Source organism: Rhinatrema bivittatum, chromosome 2 (genome assembly GCF_901001135.1).
Source record: "Rhinatrema bivittatum chromosome 2, aRhiBiv1.1, whole genome shotgun sequence".
Classification (NCBI taxonomy): Eukaryota; Metazoa; Chordata; class Amphibia; order Gymnophiona; family Rhinatrematidae; genus Rhinatrema; species Rhinatrema bivittatum.
This window is the reverse complement of record NC_042616.1, coordinates 139,761,148-139,783,536: the sequence shown is the minus strand read 5'-3', so window position 1 is coordinate 139,783,536 and position 22,389 is coordinate 139,761,148. Positions and strand designations below refer to the sequence as shown.

At 45.8% G+C, this 22,389-nt stretch overlaps 1 protein-coding gene across 2 annotated transcripts in view; it reads right to left on the bottom strand.

The window, feature by feature from the left end:
• Positions 1–1,566: 1,566 nt before the first annotated feature.
• ENKUR (enkurin, TRPC channel interacting protein) overlaps positions 1,567–22,389 on the bottom strand; it is a 177,090-nt gene continuing 156,267 nt past the window's right edge. The window contains exon 5 of one of the 2 annotated variants that reach the window (XM_029588673.1): positions 1,567–2,460. In XM_029588673.1, the coding sequence (XP_029444533.1) occupies positions 2,287–2,460 (174 nt within the window). In that variant the 3' untranslated portion in view covers positions 1,567–2,286. The remainder of the gene's footprint in view (positions 2,461–22,389) is intronic. The other variant, XR_003854490.1, reaches the window with a different exon arrangement.

The following is a 22,389-nucleotide window of genomic DNA, read 5'->3' as shown; positions in this document are numbered from 1 at the left end:
TGAGAAACAATGTAAAGGGATGGGGTGAGAGAGGGTGAAATGGAGACTGGGGAAGGGGTAAAAGAGAGGAGGGATGGGCAGCTGGGTAGGGAGTAAGAGAAAAAAAGAAGGATCTCAGCTGCTGGAAAGGGTAAAAGGGAAGGAACTTGAGCTGGTGAGGGAATGAGAGGCAGATAAAATAGATGAGGGATGGGGAGGGGGTGAGTACAGAGGATGGAAATGGGGCCTAGGGAGTGGGTAAAAGACAAAGGAAAAACGGGAGGCTAGGGAAGAAGTAAGAACAGAGGGGAATGGGAGGACTGGTGGGGGAGGGGTAGAGAGAGAGGGAAAAACAGGCTAGGAAGGGGTGAGAGTGGGAGATAGAGAGCTAAAAATAGGGATTGGGACTGAGGACTGGGAGGAACAATGTGGGTAAGAGGTAGAGATGCCAACAGGGGAATGGGAAGTGGCAAGGAAAGGTACAAGACAAAAGATGTGGAACAATGGCAAGGAAGGAGAAGTAAAGAGTCTAGTATGCCCTGCCCCACTGTGAAGAGTATGTGTACAGAGCCTGTGGGGCATGGCTGGTGGCTGTCCCAGCACCCACTTGCTTGTACACCACCACTGTAAAGTCCTCTAGTTATTTATCATGTTGTGCGCAGGGTGAAAGGCACACTTACAGGCCGATTTTAAAAATGTTCCTTGCCCAAAAATGCCCATATACATGCTATGTAGGCCGCGTGGTCAATGCAGATTTTAAAAGGCAGCAAAATACACGTGTGTACCAGTGTGCATGTGAAAAAAAAAAGGGCTGGAGCATGGGCTGGGCATGGGCATTCCAGGGCGGGGCCATGACTTACACGCGAAACTCAGAATTTTAAAAGCAAAACTCATGTAACTTTACTGCTGCTCCTGATGAGGAGCAAGTATGTAGATCTCAAGATTTAGAGCTTATAGGACATGGTGAGGAGTTTGGGTCAACTGGGCGGCTTGCAGGATGAAGAACCAGAGGGGTCTGAAAGACCTCACTAGTACCTGGACAAACTGGTGGACTAACTGGAAAACTGTGAAAGGGCCTCATACGAGCATGTTTTACAATTTGCTGACGTATGTGCTTGAGTAACCTCTTAAAAGTAGGAGCATATGTATGCACGTTTGGTGCATTTTAAAACAAATGTGTGTAAGTGCGTGCACGATTAAAAATTCTAGCGTATCCTCACTCATGCGCCGATACATGTGTGTCCATACGCCTTAGGGTCTAACTGATGGCATCTTATTTCCATTCCCTATTCGCGGGAAAACCTTTGAATCAGGTTCCTTGTTATTGAACCATACCACACATTCCTTAAAACAGTAATGAAAAAAAAATGTAAGCATTACTATTGTGAAGCAGTTGGCTGTAAATTAAGAATTTGTAAAAAGCTGTTAACTGCTATAGTTATTAAACGGTACTTGAATATGAAGTTCCCGTTTATGGGATGACAACAGTAATGGGTCTGCTCCTTCGGCATGTCCTGTGATTGGTCCTGAAGCTGAGAAAGGAAACCTCTCAGGGCACTAAAAGCATTTAAACAAGACTCCGAATAGTGGAGAAAATATATCTGTTTACTGAAAAACATTTTCTCAAACAGTGCAACATTTACAACAACTCACATTAACTTTGAGATGATGGGTGAATTTCAGAACATTCATTATTTCATAATGATTTAGGGATTGCAAGAGTGACTGCTTTTTGTTCAGTACTGTGGTATACACCAAACAAACTCCACAATAATATCAAGCTCACAACACTTCTTCTAAACACCTTTGTTCCCAGAGCTTTCCTTAGAAGTACGGTTAGCAGTTTCCACACTAGGAATCTGGTTTTAAGAAATATCCACACTGGGTACTTTCTTAGGGTAACCTTTTACTAAACCAGGTCCTCTGTTACTGAAAGATGTGGTTATTTAAAAAAAGTAGCTTTTGCAAGGTAGGAAAGATACATAATTAATTAGAGAGTGAAAACCAAACTAATAGGTTTGTGTTGTGTGTTATGCAACAACAAATACTGGGGGTATTAAAAGATGAAAAATGTGATCTCGTAAATGCAGGACAACAGCTATACTTTGATAAAGCCCTAGGGTAATTACATGAACAATATTTCACATTAAATAGTGTAATTTAGTTGCAGCAATTTATTTCCTTCTTTCATTCCTGTCAGAAATGTGTTCAGTTCCTATCTGTATGTATTTCATTTACTATTCTTTTTTGTAACTTGGGTATTTTCATGTCTTTCCTCCAACAAAAGCAGTCATTGTCAGGCAATCCTCAATTGTTGGCAATGTAGATAATTTTGTGCCTTTCAATCAGATGAATGTCTCGCTCCAGTTGTTTCATCTCCATTTCCAGTCTTTCCTTGCGCATTTTCTTGGGCAAAGTATCTATCACAACAGAAAGGCCTTGATATTCGTGATGCACCTCATCCCAGTTCTTTTTCAGCCCCTAAAATTAGTACATAAAAATGGAAACTGATGACTAGGAAACAGTAAACTCATATCTAAAATGCTCCAAATCCACTACAGGGTTTTAATTTATATGTGCTACTTCTCTTGAATTTTACTGAAAATAATGCATACTATATGCTTGAGCATCAATCTTGCAAGACAGAAGTATAGAAACATTATGGCAGAAAAAGAACATATGGCCTATCTAGTCTGCCCATCCACACTATTTAGTTTTACAGTCCTTACCACTCCCCCAAAGATCCTCTGTGTTTATTTCATGCTTTTTTAATTTAGATAATGTCCTTTTCTCTATCAACATCTGTTCCATACATCAACTACCCTGTCTGTAAAGAAATATTTGCAAAGATTACTCCTGAGTCTACCCTCTTTTACGTTCATCTCATGACCCTTGTTCTAGAGCCTGCTTTCCTTTAAAAAAGATCTGCCTCTTGTGCATGGAAACCTTGGAGATATTTAAATGTCTTTATCATATCTCCCCATTCCTCAAGGGTATACCTTTAGATCTTTAAGTCTGTCTCCATATGCTTTACAACAGGGGTAGGCAGTTCTAGTCCTGGAGTGCCACAAACAGGTCTGGTATTCAGGACATCCACAATTAATATGCATGAAATATATTTACATACAATAGAGGCAGTGCATTCAGATATACCTTATGCATATTCATTGTTGAGATCCTAAAAACCAGACATGGTTATGGCACTTCAGGACTGACGTTATCTACTCCTGCTTTAGAAGGAAGACCACTGACTATTTTAGTAGCCACTCTCTGGACTGACTCCAACTGGTTTTATCTCCTTTTGAAGATGTGGTCTCCAGAACTATACACAGTATTTCAAATGAGGTTTCAACAGGGACTTATACAAGCGCAATATCAATTTCTTTTTTTCTGCTGACCATTCCTCTCCCTAGGCAGCCAAGCATCCTTCTTGTTTTTGCTCTCACCTTATTCACCTGTTTGACCACTTTAAGATCATCCGATATGATCACCCCCAGATCTCACTCTTTTGTGCTTAGAATTTCACTCCCTATACTGTACCGCTCCGTTCGGGGGTGATTTTAAAACGTCCGCGTGTGCAGTTCCCGGCACGCGCACACATGGATGCTCTGATTTTATAATTGGCGCGCGCATGTGTGGGCGGGTGCCCCACTCACGTGTGGGGGGGGTGGGGGGAATTTTTCAATTATGCATGGCGACACGATTGGCCTTTTTTCCAGTTCTCTCCCAGTCTGCTCCAATTAAGGAATGGACTGGGAGGGAACTTCTCTACCCCCCTACCTAATCTTCCTAACTTTTCCCCTTTCCTCCCCGACCCCTAGCCCCCTACCTAACTTTCCCTCCTTTTCCCCTTTCCTCCCCAACCCCTACCTATCTACCCTATTTTTTTTTAACTTACCTGCTCCTTTGGAGCAGGTGTAAGTTATGTGTGCCGGCCGGCTGCTGGTATGCACTTCCCCAGGACAAGGCCTAATGGCTGCTGTCCTGGCTGGCCTCCACCCCGCCCCTCCCTGCCCAGACTCCACCCCTTTTTATTGGCCCAGCATTTCGGCGCGTATCGGGGGTTACACGCATGGCTGGGCCCATTCGATGATGCGCACAGCGCTCAAGGCCCGGCCATGCACATAACTCTGAATTTTATGCGCACAGGGCTTTTAAAATTCGGGCATTAGGTTTTTGTAGCTCAAGTGCATAACTGCATTAAATTTTAGCTGCCAGACTCTAGCCCATTCTTCAAACTTCATTAGATTCCTCCCTCAAGCTGGTCCAGTGGTTCACAGAATAGTAAATCACACTGGCATGAGGGTAGATGGAATAGGGGACTTGGTATAAAATCTAATTTAAAGCCTTTTACGCTTTTGGGGTGAAGAGCATGGTGAAATAGATTATCACAGTGTGAAGAGAAGTGCCTTAGGCAGGACAGTAACCTTTTCATCTAAAGGCAGATTTGTGATTAGCTATTAGAAAGTATTACTGGGTCATCAGCATTAGTTGTCTTTGGTCTGCTGCTGTTCTATCTTTTTTACAGATGAGGGGCCTGAGATTACAGGAAAATAAATCCTTGGGAAAAGATACACTATTTTAGAAATATGTAAGCAAATTGTTGCAGGCATGGACCCTTGAACCGAGATGGAGTTGATAAACCTGCAGAGAGGAGCCCTGCAGGTCCCCACTGTCAGCTGGCAGCGCTGGCTGTGGCAGAGGCCTAACTGGAGCTTCACCTATACCAGCCCTCGTTCCCCTTAGGTTGAGCCCTCGGATGCCAGGGGCGGTAGATCCTAGGCACGGGCCTCTGCTGCTGAGGTGGAAGATCTGACAAGGATGCAGAGCTGCAGGCCAGGTCTAGTGTAGGGTGGAAGCACTGGCATCGGAGACAGACTGTGGATGGGGAAGGTGGCATATGTTCTAGGTCAATGTCCAGGCAGTGGTCAGTGGCAGGCGGAATATAAGCAGTCAGTTTCCAAGCTGAAGTCAAAACCAGAGATCCATCCGAGGGGAACAAAGGACAGAGAGAAGGCAGGGAGATGAGGAACAGCACAGGCAGGAACAGAGGACACTGAAGACTAGAGGATGAGGAGTTGAAGACTGACCACAAAGAAGATAAAGACAAGAACTCAGGAACACAAACCAGACTACCAACCCAGGAATGGGAATCAGGAACTCAGGAACATGTGACAGGAACACAGAGACCAGGAGCAGAAGCACAGGAACAACGCTGTGATAACTAGCTCTACCGGAATGTAGTCAATCTATTGCTGAAGAGAGGAAGTGCTGCTGTCGTGGCCTTATATAGGCAGGAGTTCCTGATGTCATCAGGAGGCACCGCGGGCAATTTCCCGCTGCGGGCCCTTTAAATCGGAATAGTTTGGGACAGCCCCTTCTGGAGTCATCGGCGGCTTCCTGCAGCGTGCGTCGGGCCTAGTCAGACATGGCGGGTGGCTGTGCGTGCTACTGGGGGGGCTTGCTGCGGCATCGGGAGAGCTTGAATATGGGTCAGGGCTGGAGGTAAGAACGGCGGACCGCGGTCCCCTCCTGTGGCCCACCGAGCACAATACAAACGGACTTGCAGACGTTTGCAATTTTTTTGCCGTTTGTCTGAAACGTATTTTTTAATCGGTTCTGAAAACCTAAACTATTTATTTTTAATCATTCAAACTGATTATTTCTACATTTTCCTGAAACTGTTTTGCATATCTCTATATATTATTTAAATACAGTATTAGTTCTTTACAGATTAAAAACAATAAATAGCTCAAAATCAAAGTATATTGAGGAAATATGAAAATGTAATATTCATAAGGATAATTAAACTCGAACAATATTAGTTATTTATCAATTTTAGGAAAATCTTCAAATTTGGCAGTAAATTTTGGGTAAGCTGCTTAGCAGCAATATATATAGGTATACTATGTACCCATGTAACTTTAGGAAAATTTTAAAACAGTTCCTCTTTGAAAATCTGCCTAAAAATTACACAGGTACAAAGTACCCAAATGTGTAGAGATTTATACTTGACAAACTAACACATATAGTTTGGAGACTAATATATATGCATAGTTTTCTCCCCTGACATAAACATGCCCCCAGGAACACTTACTTATATGACAAAAAGTGCATACATAATGAAATATGTGCATATATTTCACTTGCAACATGGTTCTAAAGATAAGGATACCTGGCTAATCTGCACATTTCTCCTGGAGACTCAGGAAATTTGCATCAATTGCCAGGTCTCTGAGGAAACACTGAAAAGCTCCAGGTTTTCTGTTTATTATTTCAGCCATTTCCCTTCAATAATCCTGCAAGTAGTTTCCATATTAGGAGCTACCGCCCAGGAAAGAGATCTAGGCGTCATAGTGGATAATACTTTGAAATCATCGGCTCAGTGTGCTGCAGCAGTCAAAAAAGCAAGCAGAATGTTAGGAATTATTAGGAAGGGAATGGTTAATAAAACAGAAAATGTCATAATGCCTCTGTATCACTCCATGGTGAGACCGCACCTTGGGTACTGTGTACAATTCTGGTCGCCGCATCTCAAGAAAGATATAGTTGTGATGGAGAAGGTACAAAGAAGGGTGACCAAAATAACTGCTGCCCTATGAGGAAAGACTAAAGAGGTTAGGGCTGTTCAGCTTGGAGAAGAGATGGCTGAGGGGGGATAGGATAGAGGTCTTTAAGATCATGAGAGGTCTAGAACAGGTAGATGTGAATCGGTTATTTACTCTTTCGGAAAATAGAAAAACTAGGGGGCACTCCATAAAATTAGCGTGTAGCACATTTAAAACTAATCGGAGAAAGTTCTTTTTTACTCAACGCACAATTCAACTCTGGAATTTGTTGCCAGGGGTTGTGGTTAGTGCAGTTAGTGTAGCTGGGTTTATAAAAGGTTTGGATGTTATTGGAGGAGCAGTGCATTACCTACTATTAATCAAGTTGACTTAGAAAATAGCCACTGCTATTACTAGGATCAGTAGCGTGGGATACACTTAGGGGGTCATTTTCGAAAGCTTTCGCACGCAAAAAGGGACTTTTCGCATGTGATAGCTAAATCAGGGCGGAGTCGGGGTGGAGTCCGCACCGGATTTTCTAAGGTCTGTGACCTTAGAAAATCCAGCTTAGTTTTTGGGTACTTGCCAGGCACTTGTAGCCTGGATTGGCCACTGTTGGAAACAGGATGCTGGGCTTAATGGACCCTTGGTCTGATGCAGTATGCAATTTCTTATGTTCTATGAGAGACAATCCGTGGCTTTACCAACAATTGTGGAGAAGCACCAACCAGTTCTGAAACAATCTCACCTAAAGTTCCTCAAACAACTGGCCTCATGCATCTGTCTTCTTCAGAGCTTCCACTCTCTTCTAGCCCTTCCGCTGCTACTGCCACTGGTAAGCCTTCTCCCGAGAGACACCAGGAACAGCAGGACCTTGCTTGACAGCGCCAGCATTCTCCAGGCTACCCTGTGCTGATGCAGACTCTCCGTGATCATTCAGCTCTTTACATGCAGGCGGTCGAATGTCAGGCGAAGTGAAGTATCAGCCCCTAGAGAGTGGACGCTCTCATGTCTGGACTCTCAATGGGGCCAAGTCACCCCTTTATTCATTGGGTTAGACTCTGCGAATCCTATAACCTTCAATTGTGTCATAGATTGTTTCCCAGGCTCCAAAGGTTAAGTCCTTAGTTTCCCTTTTGTGTTTGAGGGACATTGCCAAGAAAACAAAAGCCACTCTCAGGAGATGCCGTGAACCACCATCTTTGACTCGTCCCCTGCTAGTTAAAGTTTTAAAGAACCCACAAACATTATGCATGTGTAGGGAAGAGGAAGGAAGGGATGTGAAGAGAGGAAATATCTACAAGTAGGTCAAGGTCAGGGCACTTATAATCAAGGATCTGGTACTCCCAAAGCAGATCTTGTTTTCTTTGCACTTTTATATTCAGTCTGATTCCTAGAGTACCAGGGACACAGAATACAGAACAGCTTCTCCAGTTTACTCAGTTAGGTATCCAGCACAAGGCTGGCTGCTCAAGGATTTACAAGTGGAGGCTGCATAAACCCCTCTTGAACAGGGCTCTAATTCTGTCCATTTTTGAAAAACATCTATCCTAAAAACAGCCAAATTGCTTACCTGTAATAGATGTTCTCTGACAACAGCAGTTCAATAAGTCACACATATGGGTTATATGACTTCCTCTTGTGCCTACATGGGGGGGTAGGAGCAGACTGGCCAATCAGGGCTTATGGTTTGCCACGGTGGGCAAGTTTGGCCAATCACGTAGTTGGTATTGTTCGAAGCAGCCCCATGTCTGCACAGCCACCACAAGCAATACCAGCACCACAGTAGCATTTCTATAGAGCAGGAGCCTATTCCCAGGCTCTCTGCTCACATCTGCCTTTTTGTTTTCTTTATAGCTGTAGCTGCGGCTCCATTGTCCTGCTCAACTCATCCCCTCCCTTCCCTTCCCCTCACCATCACTGTGTCTGCAGGGGCCTGCTCTCCTCATCCCCTTCCCTCCCTCATTATCATGGTAGTTTGAAACACTCCCATTTCCTCCCCTCACACTCACCCTATTTCTGCCCCTGCCACTGGAGGCAGTCAGCAGACTTCCTGCAGCCTCCTCATTGCTGTCACTGTTCCTCATTGTTCTCTGTCATGTTTGCCCCTACCTTCATGCTCAGGCTGCAGCAAAAATACCATCCTCCCATCACTGAGGCCTTTCAGCTGTCTCTTCCAACACCAAGGGATACCCTCAGAAGCCTCAACTGACAGCCATGCTTGGGTCTCTCCTGTCCATCAATATAAGTAAAAAACAATGTTTTAACTTATTCAGAGGTGAGGGAGAGAAGAGTGAGAGACCCTGTGTGTGTGAGTGTGCATGACAGAGCATTTGTGTATGAGTGAGCATGAGAGAACATGCGAGTGTGAGCATACATGTGTGAGCGTGCAAGAGCATGGATGTGTGCAAGCCTGAGAGAGAGTGTGTAAGTGTATGAATGTATGAGCATGACAGAGTGTATGTGTGTGTGAGCATGTGTGTGATCTTATAAGTATGTGTGAGCAACTGAGCATGCATTTATAAGCACATAAGAATGTGTGTGTGAGAGCATATGAATGTATATCAGCATATGTGGGATCTTGTATGTGTGAGCATGTGTGTGTGAGAGCTAGTGAGTCACTGAGCATGAATGTGAGTATAAAACCATGCATGTAAGAATGAACATGTATGATAGAGAGTGTTTGCGTAAATGAGAGATATGGAGGGGAGGAGAATTTTTTAAACCTTATTAGTTTTAATTATTGGCTGTTAATTTGATTTGTCTGGTGTTTTGAAATATTTTATTGGTGTTCGGGAAATTTTTAATAATTTTTATTTGAGTTTATAATTATTGGATATTTTCTTCATCAGCTGTTTTGAAATATTTATTATTTTTTAGTATGGTTTTACTGTTATGACTGATGTTTTCTATTTCTTTTTGATAAACTTAATTTTTATTATAAAACAGCAGTATACAAATGCAACCATCCAATGTGAGACACATTAGTTTTTAAGCCAGTCTTCAAATCAAGATGAATGTCCAACACTGAGCCCAGCACACCACACCGAGTTCTGGTCTTCGCATCCTGTTGCGAGCGCAGCCTTCAGGGGCCGATGGTGTGGGCTAGGTGTGCATCACTTGGCTCTTGGGAGAGCAGAACCCTTGAGCCACAGGGCGGCTCAGGTCAGGACATGAGTCGCACCCGTGGTGAGGTGTGTGTGCAGGAATGGGCATCACAGGAGCAGAGCTGGACGGAGCTAGGAACACCGGTTACGAAGTAGGTCTCTGGCTAGGACTAGGAACTTGGAACATTGGAAGTTGGAACTAGGAACTCTCGAGGAGGACGACATGGAACTTGGGACTTGGAACGTAGAGACATAGAGCTGAAGACTTAGAACGTAGAGATGGAGACTTGGAACTTGGAACGTAGAGATGAAGACTTGGAACTTGGAACGTAGACTTGGGACAAGGGAGGCGAGTCCCTCAGGCACCCTACTCAGCACATGGAGCTGGTCACGGATCACACTGGAGACTCAGGCGAGGGACAAGACACAGGCGGGATGAGCAAGACCCTCAGGCGCCCTACATAGCACGTGGGTCTGGTCACGGACCACACTGTCTCCTTCATGCCCTACACAGCAGGATGGCTGGTCGTGGACCACGAAGAGATCGGGACAGATTCAGGCAGTCTCATAGCGCAGGTTAGTGGAAACCCCTTGGATCCTCCGGAGTTGGAACTAGGGAACCAGATAAAAGCTTGGAGTATGGAAACTCGGAGTAAAAGCAGGAAATCTCTAGAGGCACGGGTCCCACCTCCTGGTGCATTAGGACCGGGAACATGACGGAACTTGGGAGATCAGGACAACAAGAAACATCAGGATATCAAGGAACATCAGGATATTAAGGAACAGACTGCAGGACTTTAAATGGACTGCAGGACTCACACACATACGGACTTGGAATAGACATCAGGATCCGGACTTCAGGAACAGACATCAGGATCCGAACTCAGGGACAGTTATCAGGATCCGAACTCAGGAACAGGCATCAGGATCCGAACTCAGGAACAGGCATCAGGATCCGAACTCAGGAACAGGCATCAGGATCCGGACTCAGGAACAGGCATCAGATGAAGAGACGTCTTCCAGAGCATCTGAGCTGATGCGAAGACAAAGCTGGAATGAAGCAGGGCCCTCCATTGTTCATCAGGGATACAGGCTGAACTTTCGAAAGGTTCCCCCGATATCCCCTCCATGTCCCTCATGGGAGTCTTCGGTGAACCAGAAAGTACTGCAAGTAGAGCTCTCAAATCTCTTAAAAGCTCAAGTGGTCAAACCTGTTCCACCAAGTTAGTGGGGTAGAGAGTTTTATTCTAGGTATTTCCTGATTCCCAAGAAAACAGGAGACCTCCATCCTTTCCTGGACCCAAGGGCTTTGAACAAATTCCTTGTAAGAGAAAAGTTCAAAATGGTTTCACTGGGTGCTTTAATCTCTCTCCTAAAGAGAGTAGACTGGCTTTGCTTCCTCAATCTGAAGGGCGCATACATTCACATTGTAATCTTTTGCAACCATCAGAAGTACCTTCGCTTCCTGGTGGGAAAGGAGTACTTTCAATATTAAGTGCTGACCTTCGGCTTGGCATCCGCTCCCTGTGTCTTCACGAAGTGCCTAGCAGTTGTGGGTGCCTATCTCTGGAAGCAGTGAGTGCAGGACTTCCCCTACCTGGATGACTGGCTCATCAAGAGTGACACCAGGATGGGGGTGCGGCAGTCACTCCTGTTACGTCGGTCGGCCACCCAGACCGTGGCTGACTGTACTTACCCACCTCCACAACGGATCCGCGGTGCAGGAAATGCCGCGAAGCCTTCTCCCGCGATGGGAGCACTGCCTCCGCCGAGGCCACACCCCCTGACATTGCCTGGACGCGAGCGGCAACGTCAGCTCCTCAATTAAGGGTCTAACACGGGAAATACCCGGGGCCGGCCCAGGAAGTGCCCCACTCCTGTGGGATATTTAAACTTGCTTTCTTCTGACAGATTTGAGTTAGCAAGGACTCGAATCAGTTCCTGTCTGCGCTACTCTGCCGCTTTCCTGCTGCTGCAGAAAGCTCTACCTCTGCCTTTCGGGGTTTACTACTTACTTGGGTACCCGCTCCTCGGGGGCCCTCTGTTCTATTTTCAGGTGCCATTCAGGGAACAGGTACTCGCTCCTCGAGGGCCTGCTCTCCCTGCCTCTATTGCCTGTACCATCTATAACTATCTGGTGGAATCGCATCCATAACAACTAACCCGAGTGAGTACTCATCCACAGTAACTCCTTGTTGGGTATCCTGTTGCGGAACCTCCTGACTTCACCTAGGAGAGCAGGGCTCCCTCTGCTGAGGTCCCTGAGACTACAACTCACCATTGCCACCTGGTGGCTTCTTCAAGCTGTATAATAAGAGTTCAGATTCCGGTGTTTTGTGTATAAGAGTCTAGCCCAGTGCTGTGGCTCCTCCCGCGGGCGTGTAATAACATGTAATAACAACAGATTGCTAACTCCATGGATCCGGCTCAGCTCACCGCCTTGCAAGCCATTCCCGGCTTGGCCCAAAAGAATCAAGAACAACAAAGGTTCCTGGAAGCATTATCTACCTCAGTGGACCGATTAAATGCTCGACGGGATTCGCAAATTGAGGATTTGAAATTGCTGCAGTCAATTCCCGGTCTTCTTCAGAAGGTCCAGAGCTTCCAGACCTCCCTTGAACTAGTAATGGCAGATGTTCATTGTCTGACTCTTCGCCAAGATCTTCTACAAAAACTAGACGTGAATTCTCCCTCGCTAGTCTCAGGACTCATCACTATTTCCAAATGATGTGACTAAGACGACCTTTATCCTCTCCCTATTAGACGGCAAAGCTCTGGCATGGGCTTCACCCTTATGGGAGCACTCTGACCCCCTGCTATCTGATCTATCTCACTTCATTGCCGTTTTCAAGCAGGTGTTCGATGAGCCGGGCAGGCTCCCAGCTATGGGCGCAGATCTTCTTCATCTTCGACAAGGCTCTCAATATTTATATGAATACGCTATAGAATTCCGTACCTTGGCCACTGAACTAAACTGGCAAGGAAACAGTTTAAACACCATATTTCTGGAGGGGCTATCTCCTCAGATTAAAGATGAGATTGCGGCTCGAGAACTTCCCACGACTTTGGAGGGGCTTATTAACCTCACAGGAAGGATCGACTGGAAGTTGCGGGAGCAAGTTCGAGAGACCCATGGGGGTCGACAGGGCCATCTTGCAGACTCACTCTTCTGACCTGAAGTACCACCACTCACTACTGAAGAGCCAATGCAACTAGGTCGGACCCAGGTTTTGGCGGTCATCACTGCACCCTACGTTGAGGAGTCTTCTCTGGAGATGAATTTCCTTTTGCTTCATCTTCTTTGCCCGCGAGGAGGATGCCACATTACTGAAAACCGGATGAGACTATATCCTTCGGCCATGCTGCAGGATCATCTTTTTTTCCTTTTGCCTGCATCTGTGGAATTCTCAGCCTCCAGGGTTTCCTCCCAGGCGCTGGTGGACTCAGGTGCCGGGGTGAACTTTATTCGGCAGAACCTGGTGGATCTTTGTGGTCTTGTTACCTCACCAGTGGAACCTCTATTGTCCCTCTCATCTGTATATGGGAACCCTCTTCCGGGTGAGGTTACGCGAATCACTCAGCCGTTGTCGTTAAGAATTGGAACACATCATGTAGAGCACCTTACCTTCTTTGTCCTACCTAAAGCTGTGAGCCCTATAATTTTAGGGTTACCGTGGTTACAAAGACATCAGCCTTAGTTCGACTGGACTTCTCCTGACCAGATCCTATGGGGTCCCCATTGTGCAAGTACCTGCTTTGAGGTTCCAGAATCATTCCGGTCCAAGAAGACGGCTACCATCATATCGGAACCTATAGTTCTCTGTGAAGAGGTTAAAAAGGATCCTAGAAGAGCCAAATCTTCAGGACTACTTAACTCATTGGAGGAGCTTGCACAGTTAAAAGAACAGTTGAACCATAAGACTTTAGAGAACGAGGAACTGAAGAAATCTCATGAACAAGTCACTTAAGGTCTTTTGGCCATTTTGGATTATAAGGAACAGGAAATTCAGCAACTACACACTTGTTTGCAACAAGGGAATGCTCCAGGGGTTTCCATGGTGTCATCATCAATTATCCCGGACTCTGTGAGAACAAGACCTTCCTCCTTGAAAGGTTCAGAATTGTCCAGTTTGGAGACCGAGGATAGCGAACAGAACTGGATTACGGAGGATGAGGTGGATTGGACAACGGATGACGACAACCTATCAGAAGGGGCCCCTGAAGAGGGGGTACTGTTAAGCCGGTCGGCCACCCAGACCGTGGCTGACCTTACCCACCTCCACAATGGATCTGCGGCGCAGGAAACGCCATGAAGCCTTCTCCTGCAATGGGAGCACTGCCGCCGCTGAGGCCACGCCCCCTGATGTCGCCTGGACGTGCGCGGTGACGTCAGTTCTGCAATTAAGGGTCAAACGCAGGAAATACCCGGGGCTGGCCCCAGAAGTGCCCCACTCCTGTGGGATATTTAAACTTGCTTTCTTCTGACAGATTCGAGTTAGCAAGGACTCGAATCAGTTCCTGTCTGTGCTACTCTGCCGCTTTCCTGCTGCTGCAGAAAGCTCTACCTCTGCCCTTCGGGGTTTGCTACTTACTTGGGTACCCGCTCCTCGGGGGCCCTCTGTTCTATTTTCAGGTGCCATTCAGGGAACAGGTACCCGCTCCTCGAGGGCCTGCTCTCCCTGCCTCTATTGCCTGTGCCATCTATAATTATCTGGTGGAATCGCATCCATAACAACTAACCCTAGTGAGTACTCTAATATCTCATCTGTCTCATCCACAGTAACTCCTTCTGGGTATCCTGTTGCGGAACCTCCTGACATCACCTAGGAGAGAAGGGCTCCCTCTTCCAAGGTTCCTGAGACTACAACTCACTATTGCCACCTGGTGGCTTCTTCAAGCTGTATAATAAAAGAGTTCAGATTCCGGTGTTTTGTGAATAAGAATCTAGCCCAGTGCTGTGGCTCCTCACGGGGCTCCTCCCCGTCAGCATGGTCATCTCCACAGCACCCAAGGATCCATTAAAAACACATAACAACTCCAGTCCACTCTCTAGAGCTTGGAAACCTTGGAGCTTCTGATCAACTACCCAAAGTCCCATTTTATTCCATCCCTTCAGCTGGACTTCATTGGGGCCAAATTCGCCACAGTTCAAGGCCGGGCATTTCTGTCCCGGGACTGGGCTCTAGCCCTAGTGTCCTTGGTGAGGGAGGTCTCCTGGAGTCAACAAGACTCTGCACACAAGATGCTGCTCTCTTGGGTCACATGGCAGCCACGGTTCATGTTATGCCCTTTGCCTGAATACACATGCACAGAGCACAGTAGAATTTATGGTCCCAGTGGTGCTAGGGCACCCAGGACCTCTGGGCACGCATTGCAGTCACCATTCCAATTTAGAGGTGGGGATCTCTTTCCAGGTTCTTCCTCCTCAGTTCATCTCACCACAGATGCCTCCCACCTAGGCTGGGGAGCCCATGTTGCGGATCTCTGCATCCAGGGTTGATGGTCCATGCAGGAGTGACAATGTCAGATAAACATCCTGGAGCTCCATGCGGTCAGGTAAGCTCTCTGGGCATTCCAAGATCGCCTAGCTAACTAGTTGGTTCTGGTCCAGACTGACAATCAGGTCACCATCTGGGACCTGAACAAGCAGGGAGGCATGGGTCTTTCCTTCTCTGTCAAGAAGCAGTCCAGATCTGATCCTGGGCCCTGCCATGTACCTGCCAGGAACCAAGAATGTGGCAGTGGACATTCTGAGTTGCTCGTTCCGTTCCCATGAATGGTCCCTAAAGCAGGAGGCTGCAGATCAGATTTTCTACCTCTGGGGGATCCCAGATCTGGATTTCTTTGCGCCCCCTTGCAACAAGAAGGTGTGGAAGTTCTGCACCCTATTCAGGGAGGACAGTAAGCCGACATCGGATGCCTTCACCTGCCATTGGGCCTCTGGCCTTCTGTATGCATACCCTCCACTTCTGCTGGTAACGAATAATCTCCTGAAGCAACAACAGGACTGGGGAACCATGATCCTAATCGTGCCTTATTGGCTGAGGCAGATCTGGTTCCCGCTTCTACAGGACCTATCCTTCCAGATGCGATCAGTCTGGGAACCTCTCCAGACCTGATCACTCAGGATTAGGGTAGGCTGCATCATCCCAACCTCTGGGCCTTATCTCTCACGGCATGGATGTTGAAGGGATAATCTTGCAGGCCCTGGGCCTCTTGGAAGAGGTGTCTCGAGTCCTGCTGGACACCTCAAAACTTCTGGATTAACTTCTGCACCTCGCAGAGGCTGGTTTGAAGACCACCTCCATGAGAGTCCACCCTCAGTGCTATTGGGGCTTATCACAATGGGGTGGATGGCTTCCCCATCTTGATGCAGACTCTCGTGGGATGCTTCATGTGAGGCCTACTTCAAATCAAGCCGCCGAATCGGCCCCCGGCAGTATCCTGGGACCTCAATGTGGTCTTAGCCCGCCTTATGGGGGTCCCTTTTGAACCACTGAGGTCATGTGACCTGAGGTATCTGCCCTGGAAGGCCCTCTTCCTAGTTGCGGTCACCTCTGCATGCAGAGTCAGCAAACCTTTTTCATGATAAGGTGGTTCTGCGGACACACCCTAAATTCCTGCCAAAGGTGGTCATGGAATTCCATCTCAATCAATCTATTGTACTGCACACCTTTTTTCCAAAACCACATTCGCACCAGGGTGAATATGCTCTGCACACCCTGGATTGCAAGATGGCCCTAGCCTTTTATCTGTAACATACGGCGAGCCATAGACAGTCCACGCAACACTTTGTCTCTTTTGACAAAAACAGATTGGGAGTTGCAGTATCTAAACAAACCTTATTGCACTGGAGGGGAAGTGACATCATCGTCCGATATGGCTGCATAAGCCCGGAGCTCCTGACCCGATTGCAACAGAATCACTGGCATCGTCTCCCCACGGTGCATAATCACGCTACGGAGCACCTTTGCAGCTCTTACCGGCAGTGGAATGTCGTCCCTTAAAAAGAAAGTGGATCTGTTAAAGTTTTCCTTTACAAACACTGCTGCAGCGCTGGCTCTCCTGATGGTGGAAAGCCAGCTGACCATGCGGCTCTGGAGGTGACTGGTGCTTCCAGGAGTGAGACTTGTGGTGGCAGGCTGACCAGGGATGACTTTTTAAGCTGGTTCAGAGCCCTGCGTTCAGACATGGCAAGTCTGAAAACTGAGATACAGGGAATGCTTTCAGAGCTGAGATCCATTGTCACCCAGCTGGGGAAGTGGGTGGATGATACTGAGGCCCGCCTGGAAGATCAGGCCTCAGAATTGGCAGGCTGCAAGACTGCACAGATAAACTAGTGTAGACTAATATGGACTTACAGATCTGCATTGAGGACCTGGAAAATAGGTTCAGAAGAGTGAATCTTAGGTTTCACAGGATACTGGAGAGTCCTGATTTCATGGACTGCAAAAAAGTAGTCGTCACTATCTGTGAGCAAGTTCTGGCACCCCGTGCGGAAAACTCGGAAAACCTGGTGGTGAAACTGGAAAGAGCGCACTGCGCCCTAGGGGCTATGCACAATAATCGCCTGCATGACATTATAGCATGCTTTCACAGTTTCGTAGTAAAAGAGGATGTTGCTGCAGCGGCCCAGAAGTCTGGGTTCACATTGTGGAAGGGCCACAAGGTGGAAATATATCAGGACTTAGTGATCTCAACAATCTGAAAGCGCAGAGTTTAGAGAGGTTGTCTCCACGCTTCATGGGCAAAATATCAAGTACCAGTGGCTGTTCCCATTTGGACTGAGCTTTAGCTTGGCTGGAGTGGCCTCTCATGTCTCCATAGTGTCCGAGGTGATGGATATTCTGCAAGTTGTGGGTATGGAAGTTACCTCCTCTGCTTCCAGTGCACCTGCTGCCGATGGTGGACGACCGTGTAATGAGACTCCAAGATGGCAGTGAGTGGATAGGGGAGGCTGTAAGGAGCCTCCACTCTGAACTGCTTGGTCCTCCTGAGTCATGGACTGGTAGCTTTATATGGAGACGTAAGTGTTCCTGGGTATTTGCATTTTCTCAGTTGTTATACCGTGGATCTGTTTTCCATTGGACTGAGTTAGAAGGGGTCAAATCCCTGGGAGGAGCTGCTAAGAGAACCACACCTCTCTGTCCCTACAAGAAGGGAAGAGAGCCGCGGGCCTGCCCCCTAGGAGGAGCAGGAACAGGAAGTTCAGGACCCTGGATAGACAGCGTCTGTGATGTCATTACATAAGGGGAGGGAGGGGGGGTGAGATTTTGGCTTTTTAAAGCGAAGGTTTGGCGGTGAAGCTAACAGCCGCTATAACAGAGAGTGTATGTCATTCGGAGATGAGGATTGAATGCGGTTGGGTAAGTGTGAATGTGTTGTATATATCTTTTATGGGGAGGATTAGGGGGAGGTTTTCTGAATAGAGGTTTGTCGAACAGAAGTTATATGAGTGCTGTCTATTTGCAGATTTGCATGGAACCAGCGTCGTCAAGATGGAGACTAATATTCAGCCGAGAGGCATTTTGAAATTTTGATATCCATTGACGGTTCTGTGAAGCTGGTCGTAAACCAAATGTGATATATAAACTTTCCCGTGATGCAGGTGGCAAAAGAGCCGCCGAAATACCCGCCATGGCGTCGGGTATTTCTGAATAAGGACAATTCATGTTTGTTGAAATCAAGGCAGTCTGCACATCCCACAAGAAAGGACTGTATTGTCTACACAAGTGATACGGTTGGAGTTGGAACATTGACGGTGATTTTGATACCTTGCAATAGAAAGCACTGGGGACTGTGGAGATCTCACGGCAACAAAGTATCTACTACTTTGAGGGTTTCTGCAAATGAAAGAGATAATGATGTTTAAATGATCGGCTGTATAGTGATATTGTTAAAGTAAAAGGGTTTATTTAAGATATTGATTAGATTACCTTTTAGTTAAGGGTCTTTTCCATGACAATAAAGGTTAAGTTATAGGGGGTTAACGGTTTACAGAGATTGTAGGTATGTGGTTTGTGTGAGTTTTAGTATGAATCGGGATGAATGAATGGATGGTTTGGCTTTTTTAAATAAAAATATGAGTATTATCGATTGAAGACATATTTATACAGTTTAGAAATAATAATAAATTGATAATTAAAAGAATTAAATGAGTATAAGGTTATTTGGTGAGCAAAAATAGGGGCCTTATCTTTGGTATTCAATTAATTACAAACTTCTTTCAAAATGGCGGGGTTACACTAAGAGCTTAAATACCCCTTTCAAGAAGAAACTATTATTTCAAGAGGCTAAAGATCTATGAGCCAATATTATCTTTTGTCAGGAAACCCATCTGCTTAAACACACGGAGCGATTGTTATAGGATAACATTTTTTCCTCAGCAGTTTCTGGTCTCCACTACAGTTAAAAAGAAATATTATGGTGAGGGTATTCTAATCATGAGAACATTAGTAGCAGAAGTCAAGGATGCTAAACACAACTCTGAAGGCAGATATATAGCTCTTAAAGTGATGCTGGATGGAAAATTCTTTACACTCCTTTCCAGATATGGTCCAAATATAGAGCAGGACTCTTTCTTTAAACGTGTATCTGCTCTCTTGAAGGACTGGGCAGAGGGTCATGATATAGATTTTAACCTAACCAGATACCCATATTAAACAATTTTCACTCAGAAGCCAGGGGATCTCGGAGCCATTGCCAGGCGCTTAAGAATTGAATCTCTGATCCGGGTTTAGTTGATATATGGTGTTTGTGAAATCCTACCGTGTGTAATTATACCTACTTCTTGCATACACACCAATCCTATTCACATATAGATTTTTTCCTTATTGATAAATCTTTGGTACAACTGATCTCCAAAGCTGAAGTGGGTTCCCCTACTTGGTCTGACTATTCCTCAATTTGGGTGGCATTGTGACTGAAGGGCAGTGGCACTGGACAACTTTTTTGGCGTTTGAATGACAGCTTGCTGGATGATAAATCTTTTAATGATTCCCTTTCTGATGATATACAAGCTTATCTAGACCTTAATCAGACTGGGGATGTCTTTCCTGGTACAGTTTGGGATTGTTTGAAAGCTGTGGCTAGGGGTAAGCTTATATCAAGGGCCTCTTATCCAAAGAATAAAAGGGCCGCTCACAGGTTGCGCCTTATGCAGTGGATTGCCAGATTGGCATTAAGTCACAAGTGCACCTTGGACCCCAGAAGCAAGTGGAAATGGAGGCTGTAAAGAGGGAACTACAGCCTCTAGATTTAGCTAGAATGGCATTCCAGTTAGACATGCTTAAATAGAGACACTTTGAGCTTAGCAATAAAGCGGGGTGGTTACTCGGCCGGAAATTAAAGGAGTGGGCTGCGCAATCCCTTATCACAAAAATAAAGGATCTATTTGGGTCTTTTCTATATGAGTTGGGGGATATAAGCAAGCGATTTATGGCTTTCTACGAGGAGCTTTATGCTTCTGATGATTCAGTGGGGGAACAGGATATTGAATCCTACCTTTGGGGAGTGGAGCTACCTGCCCTTTCACATAGAGCTCATAAGCTTTTGAATAAAGAAATTATCCATGCTGAAGTTTTCCACACTATTCAGAGTCTAAAGTTAGGGAAATCACCAGGGCTGGATGGATTTACAGCCAAGTTTTATAAATCATAAATCATTTCATCATGTGGTGATTCCTCCTTTGTTAGATATGTTTAATGCCCTTAGATGTGGAGGTTCGATTTCGTTGGAATCTAATCTTCCTAGAATAACTCTTCTAGCTAAAAGAGGGAGGGACTCTACACTTTGGGCATCGAAATGGCAGATGAAATTTAATGTGGATAAGTGCAAGGTGATGCATACAGGGAAAAATAACCCATGCTATAGTTACACAATGTTAGGTTTTATATTAGGTGCTACCACCCAAGAAATGGGCAGATACAGAAAGAAGCATGGGAGAGCCGGCGAGCGTCCGCTCTCCCGACGCGCACAGAGGCCAGTGTCCTAGGCGCGCGATTCAGTATCAGCCCACATGCAAATGAGGGCCCGCAGTAAAAGGAGGTGCTAGGGACACTAGCGCGTCCCTAGCACCTACTTTTTGACAGAAATGGCGGCTGTCAGCGGGTTTGACAGCCGACGCTCAATTTTACCGGCATCGGTTCTCGAATCCGCCGACAGCCACGGGTTTGGAAAACGGATGCCGGCAAAATTGAGCGTCCACTTCCAATCTGCGGGCCGTGGGCAGATTTTTAATACATTTTTTTAAAAAAAATTTTTGATTTTTTAAAAATTTTGGGGCCTCCGACTTAAGATCGGTATGATATTAAGTCAGAGGGTGTACAGAAAAGCAGTTTTTTCTGCTTTTCTGTACACTTTCCTGGTGCTGGCTGAAATTAAAATGTGCGGCAAAGCCGCACATTTTGCTTTCTGTATTGCGCGGGAATGACTAATAGGCCCATCAACATGCATTTGCATGTTGCGGGCGCTATTAGTTTCAGGGGGGGGGGGGGATTGGCAGCGCATTTTCGACGCGCTATTATCCTTACTGTATAAGGGGTAAAAATAGCGTGTTGAAAATGCGCAGCCAAACACTGGCTAACAGTGCGCTCTGCTGGAGCGCACTTTACTGTATCGGCCTGAAAGAGATCTAGGCATCATAGTGGATAACATATTGAAATAATCAGTTCAGTGTGCTGCGGCAGTCAAAAAAGCAAACAATGTTGGGAATTATTAGAAAGGGAATGGTGAATAAAATGGAAAATGTCATAATGCCTCTGTATCGCTCCATGGTGAGACCGCACCTTGAATACTGTGTACAATTCTGGTTGCCGCATCTCAAAAAAGATATAGTTGCGATGGACAAGGTACAGAGAAGGGCAACCAAAATGATAAGGGGAATGGAACAGCTCCCCTATGAGGAAAGACTAAAGAGGTTAGGACTTTTCAGCTTGGAGAAGAGACGGCTGAGGGGGTATATGATAGAGGTGTTTAAAATCATAAGAGGTCTAGAATGGGTAGATGTGAATCGTTTATTTACTCTTTCAGATTATAGAAAGACTAGAGGGCACTCCATGAAGTTAGAATGTGGCACATTTAAAACTAATCGGAGAAAGTTCTTTTTCACTCAACGCACAATTAAACTCTGGAATTTGTTGCCAGAGGATGTGGTTAGTGCAGTTAATATAGCTGGGTTTAAAAAAGGATTGGATAAGTTCTTGGAGAAGTCCATTACCTGCTATTAATTAAGCTGACTTAGAAAATAGCCACTGCTATTACTAGCAACAGTAACATGGAATAGACTTAGTTTTTGGATACTTGCCAGGTTCTTATGGACTGGATTGGCCACTGTTGGAAACAGGATGATGGGCTTGATGGACCCTTGGTCTGACCCAGTATGGCATGTTCTTATGTTCTTACCTTTTATTTACGGTGACAGATTCAGAATCCTCCCTCCCAGTTCTTCTGCAGGACCTGAGAGCTTTTGGTAGAGTTTCTGGTTTTAAAGTTAATGAAGACAAATCAGAGCTCCTAAATATCTCGTTACCCAGTGATTGCTTTGTTCGGTTTGCATTTCATCTCCTCTTTCGTGTGGCTAAGGGATGGGTAAAATATCTAGGGTTTAAAACTGGCCCAGATATTAAGGGGCTCCAGAACAGGTTTCTCCCCAACATCCTCTTCAGTAAACACAGAAGCAAATCATTTGTTTAGTCTTTCTGCAATGGCCTTATCTTCTTTAAGTACCTCTTTAACCCCTCAGTCACGTAACAATC